Here is a 10,424-nt window from a genome sequence, read left to right as displayed (position 1 = left end):
TTAAACAGTACAATGTCGAAAGATGAGGTACACGGCTGACTTACTACCCTGCGAGCAGAGGCCCTTCGATACTGACTTACCCAATCGCCATATGAAATTAGCGTGATCTGACCTCCTGTCTTTACCCATTTTCAAGAAAAAGAAATCTTAATGTTGGCAGTGACGAAACTGCTTTTTAGGTAGAAGATATTATGAACTTTTCCTTGTTCACTCTGATCTCTTCTTGATACTTGTAAACAAAGAAATAACGGCAATGATTTTACGCCAAAAATTTGTCTTCGCTTTCGCTTAATGGTTGATGGTTAAGATAAGGGTGATCAATAGCCGCAGATTAAGAATGAACGGATGTTGACTGAGGCTAAATTGTCCTTAGGCACGATTTCCAAAGCGAAAGAGAGACGTCTTCTCGCACGACGTGATCTTCACGCACGCCCGCGTGTTTCAGCCGCATTCAGTTTCAATTTACTTATCTTCCAGAAAAAAAAATTCAGTCATTCAATACGTTGCAAAAAAATCGTTGAAGGTTAAAGGTGACGCAAATTAGAAATGGCGAGGAAGCTCAAATTAAAACCGTGTGGCTTACTATGAGCGACCCCCTAACCTAAGGCTATAGACATACTAAATAAGCTGCGACGGAAATCATGTTGAAATATAAGTTAGGATAAAAAGCAAGAAAAAAAACGCACTAACTGGACAAAAAACAACATTTACATGTGCACAATCTTCTCAGGAGAAATGCTTTAGATCTAGATTTTAAAAAGAGAGATAATAACAGCACGTTGTATATTGCCTAAAAAATTTGGACATTGAAATCTATACCGAAAAGTCTTCTTTTGGTCCTGAAGGAAATAAGTAGAAAGTATTGGAGCTTTACACTAAAGAAGAAGAAAACCTTTCAAATCTTTGAACTTTCAATCTGAGACTACCGTTTTCATGGATTTCAGGATCTTGAGTCTTTTGATAATTCAAGTAGCCTCTTGAACACAAGGGTGTCTTTTTGGACGGGAAGCCCTTACCTTTTGAGTAAAAGAGTGTCAAGGTCGCGCACAGAAATATGAAATTTTTAAACTAATATAACTGAAGACGATTTCATACAGAGGCCTCTCTGTGTCACAATTAGGCTGGGAAGAGGGGAAAAAAGAAAGCGCATGTGGTACGATAGGGAGGAAAAAGAGAAAAAGAGAGGCTATTGCCTTTTCCCTCGCGCACTTTGCCTCTGCGGAGGAGGGAGGAAGTAGAGGCTCGCTTACCACCATGGGGGCTTTGACCTGTTTATAATCTGAGATCAAGCTCCATTTTCTTTTTGCTTGGTAAATAAAATTCCAGCGGGCATATTGATTAGCGAGACCTCGTAAGAGAGAATGTATGAAAGTTTCGCTATTAAGAATGTCGGGAGCCGATTACTTGAGAATGTACATCTACTTTGCTAAGAATGATGGGTAAGTTTTTATCCTTTATGTTATCATGACATCCATTTCAAACTATCTAGCCATTTTAAAAACACCGTTTTTAATCAGAGGCATCCGGCGTTTGGTCAAGTTAATTCTAAAGGAAACCGTTACAGCTGTTATCAGATTATCTGCGTTACTGTACCAAATAAAACGATTTTTTTAAAGCAATTAAGTAGCCTTAAGCGTGTGAAGGGTTAAAGTGATTAGAGTAGTGCCCTCGTCATTTAGCCTTCCCAGGCTTCGCTCGAAATGCACCCTTCGCTCCGCTTGGATCACAAAGCGCCTGTTTTGCAAGCTGTGGCAATCAAGCTAAAAAGGCCTGGGCTCTCCAGTGATCACACCGAAGTGAGCTCACCATACAAGAACTGAGGATTTGCCCAATGCACCATTACCTGCTAAATGTTAACCTATTTACTAAGAATCTGAGGCGAGTGGATAAATGTTCGTTCATTTTTACCATTTGAAGGATAGTTTGTTTATTTACAGCATTAAATAATTTTCGCTTATATTGAATTGATATTTTCCCTTATTTTTCATAAGTCGTAAATTCGACCACTTTTCGCGGTGAAAAGGGTAAGGGGTTGGTATGCATCAGTATCACAGTAGAGGAAATCTGAGCTGGAACTTCTTTGTTGATCTTTCTAGCGCACCATACTCCTACGCCCCCAGAAAGTACTAAGTCACCTGTGTCAGGGAGGGTGCGGGGCACCCTTCGAGCAGAGCCTCCTTTGGACTAACCAATCTTGTTTTCTGTGGTCAAACTGGTTTATTCCAGTCAAGCATCTGTTTATTGATAAAACGATGGCCATAAACAAGCCCACTGAAGCAAGTGCACGGCTATTAGGCCTTGGTTCCAAACTATATCCTAGCAACATGCCGTGCCTGCTCAGCAAAGATCTTACTCAATGCATGCAATTAATTCATGCATAGTCTTTCATCGAGAAAGCGAACGAAAGGCTCCGCTGGCAAGGTGGGAACGGGTAGAAAGTAAAAAATATTGCATTTTTGTAGCCTGCACGGCAAAGGTTAGTGGGGTGGGGGAGGGAAAGAGGGGAAGGGGCTGGGGAAAGAGGAGGAGGGACGTACCCTTTCGCTCTCGCTTTAGTTTCTCTCCCCCACTCTCACTCCACCTTTTGCGCCTGTCAAGCAGGCTAAATTGCGGAATCGAAAATATTCCTACATAGTGAGTGCGGGGTTTCTTTTTAAGTTTTGAATATTTTCACTTTAATTATTTTTCATACAAGGTAATCAAACTTGCTGTCTGAACATGCTCCAAGAAATTATTCCCACAATGGATTTCAATTGCAATTATAATTTAGGCCCAGTTCAGACGTCATGCTTCTGCCGTACCGAACCAAGCACGGCAGAAGCACGGCGTCTGAATCAAACTTTTGAATTAAGCTCGGCAAGCAATTAAGTTCGACAAGGGCTGCCGTGCTACACGGCTCTAGCACGGCAGCGATTCAAACGTCGTGCTTCTGCCGCGCTAAGCAAAATTCATAAATTATGTTAATGTATTTTGGCGAGATTGCGTTCCCACGGGGAGTTAGGAGGAGAATTGTTACGAGGCATCAGTAAATCCTGAATTTGGTTCGACTCTGGCACGACGTCTGAATCAAAGTTGTTTTCCTGCCGTGCTACAGTCGAACCGAATTACAATTAAGTTCGGCACGGCAGAAGCGCGACGTCTGAACTGGGCCTAATTAGTCTCGGTCCATTGCCCGTTTCTTACTCACCGTTGTATTAACCTCCGTTAAGTTAGACGATTTCAGGCATTTTATGAGATTTTCTCCCGAATTTCTTTTCGTGTTTCATTTTTTCAAGCCACCTTCACTTTCTGCCCATCTCCAATTCCCGATTTTCATTCTCCTCTTTTTCCTGGCGTTCTTTTTTTATTCCTCAATTATATCAAACCAGGTCGGGGCGCATTTGATCTCGTCTATTGTATGAAATAAACACCGAGGTCATGTCAAAAATATCCTGCGTGTGTGTGTCACAAAACCAAGTACTTTCACTTTCGACAACACCGTTTCCTCATCCTAACTGTTACTAACTCGCGTTTACCCGACTTTTTCTCTTTTCGCGAAGGGTAAGTATGCATCTATTATTCATTAAGTCTCTTTACAGTTGATTGTATCAAATACATGTATGTCGCTCCAATCGCTGTATAAAATTAGGATGATCTGACTTCTTGTCTTCACTTATTTTCAAGAGAGAGAGAATACTCAATGTTTCCAGTGACGAAACTCTGGAAACTGCCTTTTAGTAAGTTAGAAGTTATTGGGAATATTTGTTTGTTCTTGTTCCCTGAGATCTCTCCTTGGTGGCTTTTATATAATGCATCAGTCAATTCCACCTGCGCCCAGCCCCCCCCCGGGCAACTGCGGGGCATTTGCCCGCTTTGTCAGTCCCGGGGGTGGGGCATTTGCAAATGTTGCACTGCCCGGGGGCCGGGCATTTGCCAACCCCCGGGCCAATCCCGAGCTTTTGACACGCACGCGGTTTCCTATCAGAATATAAGGTTTTACTGGAAGAAAAGCAGATTGGCTCATTTGTCAAGGACAGAAATAAATTGTAGAGGGTTGTAAACGCGTGTTCTCGATTTTAAATGTCTGTATGCATTTCTTCATTGCTTATCAAGCCAGAATTACGTAGCGAAATTGGAGCTATCGATGTGAATCAACGTTTTTTGGTTATTGAATCAAATTTCTGTTGATATTATTTGAAGAACATCCTTTCATATTTGTAAAACTATTCATAACATATAACTTTACAGCGCTCTGTTAATTTTAATGTCAATAATTTTATACCAATACTAAAACCATATTAAAACTGGTGCATGTCGTCGCGGCGTGAAGTCTTAATTAGAATCCTCGCGCTATTACAAAGGAAGACGTTAATTAAACCAAAAAAATTGCACATTAAAATGCTTAAAACGGCACTATTTGACTGTGCGATCAATGAAAATTGTTGCAGTGTTGACGGAGGACGGGGCATTTGCCCTCTTTTTTCGTCCCCACCCCGGGGAATTTGACAGCTCAAGAGTCCCCACCCCCGGGAATTTGCCATCCAAGGCAAAAAAAATGCTAATGCCCGGGGGTCAGCCCGGGGGGGGGGGGGGGGGGCTGGGCGCAGGTGGAATTGACTGATGCATAAGTAAACAAAGAAAATATTAAACGGAATTATTCGCAGTTGATGATTTTACACCAGTATTTGTCCTCGCTTTAGTCGTTTTAGAGACCTGATATTTATGCGCTTACGATCTACTCCATGCCTTATAGTTTAAACAGTCGGTGATTCAGTAATGGTTGATACTTAAGATCAGGGCGATCGATGGCCGTAGATTAAGAATAAAGTGTTGCTAACTGAGGATGAATTGTTCCGAAGTGAAAGATGCTGCATTCACAAAGCGAGTGTCTCGGGACGTGACCTTCACGCGCGACCGCGTATTTCACTCACTTTCCACTGAAAGACAAGAAAACACCTAAAAAATCTTTGAACATTGAATCTGAGACTGTGCTGTTTTGTGTGGTTTTCAGGCTCTTGAGTCTTGAACCGGAAACCCTTTTGCATACGTTTTGAGCAAGAGTGTCAAGGTTGGCAGAAATAAGTGGTTTACATATATTTGTTTCGCGTACAGAGATATAAAAGTGTTTAAACTGATATTATTGAATAATTTTTTTTTGGAAAAAACGTGTTGGTCACCAACAAGTTTTTTCCAGAGTCCCATTCAGGTATACTGAATAGTGCTGAATACAAACATTAACCACAAAGGACTGCAAAGGACCGGAAACGAATACGTGTGTATGCCGAAGAACGTGTAACGTAGGATCTATAAAGACCTGATCAGCAAAAACAATAATGTAGACATATTAAATTCTGCAAGCAGAATACTGCAATGCTGATCGTACTACGTGAAAAATAACTCTGCAAGACATCAACACGACACCGAAAGAACTCAAAACAGAGCGGGATTGTAGCCATAGCTGTTCTGCCCTTTTTGGGCCTCCCGCGTCAGTATGCCGCAACAACCAGAGAAAGTTCTGATAAAAAATATCCGCGCACTCTTAACACCAACATAATAACGCCATACCACGTGTCCTCTGGGGGGCAAGAGTCCAAGTGTCAAGTTAATGTCTCGCAGAGAAAATAAAGAATTGGCCAAAACCAACCTAAAAAACATGGACAGAACCATGCAAGAATTACAGCCGAGGTCAACCGAGGATACCTCCATTCAAGGGACGAAAACTTTACCCCTTCTCCTCACCCCTTAAGTGCTCGTTTTTGAAGTAACGCCTCTATTCAAGAGACATCTCCTTTCAAAGTACACAAACTTTGTTTCCAAAACCAAAAAATGGGTATACTCTTTGTATCAGTTACCTACAAAAGATACGAACAACAAGGAATGCAACATTGTGTAAAACTCTTAAGGTGTCAAACGTCAGTTCCAGATAAGGAAACGAGTGATCTGTCTTGCCGGAGACTAGCGCGGGTACCAGAGCTTTTTCTCGCGTGGAGCGGGAATTTTTCGGTGTTGGCCGAAGGCCGACACATCTTCGGCCATAGACCGAAGCCACGAGCGGCGGGTCACTATAAAGACTTGACAGAAACCGGAAACCGCGCTAGAAAAGTCTCTGGCACCCAGGGTAGCCGGGAACACAAGTCCTAGGTGGGGGGGGGGGGGGGGGGAGGGGGTACTCCCTTATATGGCCTATACGGGGATGTGCCGCTGCATGATTAGATGATTTGTGCGAGTCTGTTCTAATTATAAACAGGGTGTTTCATGCACGATCGATTTAGGAGTTGTCCTAAGCAGGGTACTAAAATTGAGCGTGTTGTCCTATACAGAGTATGTATTTTAGGCATTTTTCGTCCTAAACAGGGTCAGGGTTTCAAACCCTCAGCGGCTCACCTATACCCAAAGATTAGTCGAGTACCGCCCCCCCCTCGGGCACAAGTCACTTGCATTACATATACCAGAACATAAAATTTGATCGGCTACGTATGTCATTTCAAATTTTTCATATGAAAGAATCTAACTCATTATTTTCTCACTCAACTTAACTAAAGATACTTTGTCAAACTATAGTTTGCAAAGATACGTAGGCCTTAGGAGACTGTTGTTCAAAATCCTCAAATTCTCAAAAGCAACAGCAGTAAAAAAAAAATTAAAAAATTAAAAAGAACTTCCCCCACTCCTCCCCGCAGAGAAATTCCCTAACAATTGAAGAGAATATCTCTTTTTTTTAAAAGGTTGTGGCGGCTACATTAAAAGAAAGCCAACTAAAGATGGCCGCTTCACCAGAATATACTAAAGAACAACTGAACTATTACAGAATTTGCTATGTAACAACGGATATATTAACAGAGGGTCTGCGGTCTGTATTCAAACAAGAATGGGATAATCGCTACAAGGCTACTCTGGGAGAGTGGAAAGATGACCCTAAAAGTGGGATGGATTTCTATAACAGCGAATCGCCGCGGAATCAAAAACGAAACGCGCATCTACTGGTGACTATAACAAATGGGGTTAGAGCCCAGTGGGACTGCACTATGCTTTTTTACGCCATTCTTTACTCTGACTGTATTGGAAGAGGTCTCAGCACAACAGTCAAGACTAGCGTAGACGTTCTAAGAAAATTCAGAAACGAAAAATTCGCTCACATGCCACGAGGCTTTCTAACAGACGCAGACTTTCAAAATGCCATTAGTCAAGTTCGTGGTGCATTTCAATCTCTCGGCCTCTCCAGCTCCACTTATCAAATAGATGACGTCAAAAATCAGACAAGTTTTCCCACGGAGGAGTTAAGACTCATCATGAAGAAGGTTGACTGTCTTGAAGAAGAACTTCGACAAGAAAAACAACAACGAAAAGTTCTTGAAGATCAGCTAGAAAAAGAAATCTCCCCGTTTTGCGTTCTTCCTCCCAAGCCTTCACATCATGTGACAGAACGCAATCGCGAGGCAAATGAAATAACAAAACAGCTCAAGGAGTTAAAAGAGGCTAACAAAAATGACATCAGTTACCTGTACATCTCTGGGAATCCTGGAAGTGGCAAATCACAGTTGGCAGGTCTCGTAGCTAGGCGTTTTTTCGACGAAGCAAAGGCAATTCCATCTGCTGCCCCATGTGTGATGACGTTAAATGCTGCAAGCCCTGATTCACTTCTGGAGTCGTACGCTTCCTTCGTTCGACAGGTGAGGTGTCCTGAATATGCAGTTACAAACACCCTTAACTCCAGGGATATGAAAATTGAAGAGAAGATCGCAAATTTGAAAACGCTAGTTGCAACGAAAATCGATTTGTACACCACCTGGCTGCTGGTGGTGGACAATGTCTCTAGTATGTCTTGGGTCCATGCCTATCTGCCAGAATGGGGAAACGAACAGTGGTCGAATGGCCAGGTACTGATTACAACCCAGGACGTTAAGTCCATTCCTTTAACGAACTCCTTTGTTAAGCATCTCTCTATAAGCAGAGGTATGGATGTTGATGATGCCTGTTCGTTATTAGCGATGCTATCTGGTATCTCTGACTGTGAGATGGGGAAAGAGGCAGCGAAAACGTTGGACTATCAACCCCTTGCATTAGCAAGCGCCGCAACGTATGTTAATCAGGTTCGACAAAAGAAAGCCACTTCCAACTTCCACTGGGCCGACTTCTTAGAAAAAGTCCAAAAAGGAAAACGAGGCAGCACAGAGAAATTACTTGAAGAAAGCAATCCAAGCTACCCAAAGTCCATGACCTCAGCGACATCACTTGCTGTTGAAAATGTAATGTTATCCGACAAAATTATCGATCAAACGTTCACTTTACTTTCTCTGTGTGCAACACAACCCTTAGACTTGAACATTGTAAACAATTACATTCTCAACGTTGATGAACAAGCCGAAGATAAAGAGGCGATTGACATGACACTCAAAAGGTGTTCCCTGGTGATATTTGAAGAGGACCAAGACAGAGCCTTTATTCGTGTGCATCAGGTTGTGCATGATGCCATCAAAACTGTTGTAATGAAAGACCAGTCTAAGAGACAAATGCTACATCAAACAGCGAATGCAGCTGTGACATCATTTAGTCAGTTTATTGATGCCTTCCCGGAAGACAACCGACAGTACTCAGATACCATACACATTGTCCCACATCTGAAAGCCTTCATTACAACGAATGAATCTCTATTTTCAGTAGAAAACGCACATTATTTCACAGAGAAAACAAGACTAGCAGAGTATGTTAATTCATGTTTAAAATTTGGCGAGATTTGTACTGAACACAATGAGTTTCACACAGCAAGAAAGTACTATGACAATGCACTTAGTTGTCGACTGAGACATGTCACCCCTGATCATGCTACTGTTGCTTCAATTTACGATCACTTGGGCATTCTACACCGGAAATTAGGTGACCCTAATAGTGCCAAGGAATATCATAATCGTGCTCTTGAAATCAAGCTAAAGAAGTTCGGTAACGACAGCATTAATACTGCAAGTACTTTCACTCACTTGGGTGTTACACACCTCCGATTAGGTGACCTTGAGCAGGCAAGGGAGTATCAGGATAGTGCTCTGAAAATATACCTCAAAAAACTCAGGCCAGACCATAGTTACGTTGCAAGGTCTTACGGTAACCTGGGATCTATTCACAACCACATGGGTGAGCTTGAGAGTGCGAAGAAGTATGTAAGCCTTGCTCTTGAAATTCAGCTTAAAACCTGTCCTGACCACACTGACGTTGCTACTACTTACTCCAAATTGGGTAAAATACACCGGCAACTAGGTGACCTTGAGCGTGCAAAGGAGTACCAGGATCGCGCACTCGCCATCAAACTAAAGAAGCTGGGTCCTGACCACACTGAAGTTGCAACTACTTACTCCAATTTGGGTTATATACACATGCAATTAGGTGATCTTGAGCGTGCCAGGGAATATCATAATCGTACTCTTGAAATCAAGCTAAAGACGTTCGGTAACGACAGCATTAACACTGCAAGTACTTTCGCTCACTTGGGTGTTACACACCTCCGATTAGGTGACCTTGAGCAGGCAAGGGAGTATCAGGATCGCGCACTCGCCATCAGGTTAAAGAAGCTGGGTCCTGACCACACTGATGTTGCAAGTACTTACTCTAATTTGGGTGAAATACACCAGCAACTAGGTGACCTTGAGCGTGCAAAGGAGTATCAGGATCGTGCCCTCGCCATCAGGTTAAAGAAGCTGGGTCCTGACCACACTGATGTTGCAACTACTTACTCTAACTAGTGTGTTATACACCAGCAACTAGGTGACCTTGAGCGTGCAAAGGAGTATCAGGATCGCGCCCTTGCCATTATTCTAAAGAAGCTGGGTCCTGACCACACTGACGTCGCAATTAGCTCTCACTTGGGTGTTATACACCAGCAACTAGGTGTCCTTGAGCGTGCAAAGGAGTATCAGGATCGTGCCCTTGCCTTTATTCTAAAGAAGTTGGGTCCTGACCACACCGACGTTGGGAATACTTACTCTAACTTGGGTGTTATACACCAGCAACCAGGAGACCTTGAGCGTGCAAAGGATTATCAGGATCGCGCCCTCGCCATCAGCTTAAAGAAGCTGGGTCCTGACCACACTGATGTTGCAACTACTTACTCCGAATTGGGTTATATACACATGCAATTAGGTGATCTTGAGCGTGCAGAAGACTATCATAATCGTGCTCGTGAAATCAAGCTAAAGAAGTTCAGTAACGACAGCATTAACACTGCAAGTACTTTCGCTCACTTGGGTGTTACACACCTCCGATTAGGTGACCTTGAGCAGGCAAGGGAGTATCAGGATAGTGCTCTGAAAATATACCTAAAAAACTCAGGCCAGACCATAGTTACGTTACAAGATCTTACGGTAACCTGGGATCTATTCACAAGGACATGGGTGAGCTTGAGAGTGCGAAGAAGTATGTAAGCCTTGCTCTTGAAATTCAGCTTAAAACCTGTCCTG

At 42.7% G+C, this 10,424-nt stretch overlaps 1 protein-coding gene across 1 annotated transcript; it reads left to right on the top strand.

Annotated features, from left to right (window-relative positions):
• Window positions 1-3,480: 3,480 nt before the first annotated feature.
• On the top strand, window positions 3,481-9,797 carry LOC140951643 (uncharacterized). Its single transcript, XM_073400941.1, has 3 exons — window positions 3,481-3,540; window positions 6,705-9,354; window positions 9,481-9,797. Exons 2-3 carry the CDS (start codon window positions 6,741-6,743, stop codon window positions 9,708-9,710), a joined length of 2,844 nt encoding a protein of 947 aa, XP_073257042.1. The 5' UTR covers window positions 3,481-3,540; window positions 6,705-6,740; the 3' UTR covers window positions 9,711-9,797.
• The last annotated feature ends 627 nt before the right edge of the window (window positions 9,798-10,424 follow it).

The sequence above is a fragment of the Porites lutea genome, chromosome 11 (assembly GCF_958299795.1).
Source record: "Porites lutea chromosome 11, jaPorLute2.1, whole genome shotgun sequence".
Classification (NCBI taxonomy): domain Eukaryota; kingdom Metazoa; phylum Cnidaria; class Anthozoa; order Scleractinia; family Poritidae; genus Porites; species Porites lutea.
This window is presented reverse-complemented; position numbering and strand designations above follow the sequence as displayed.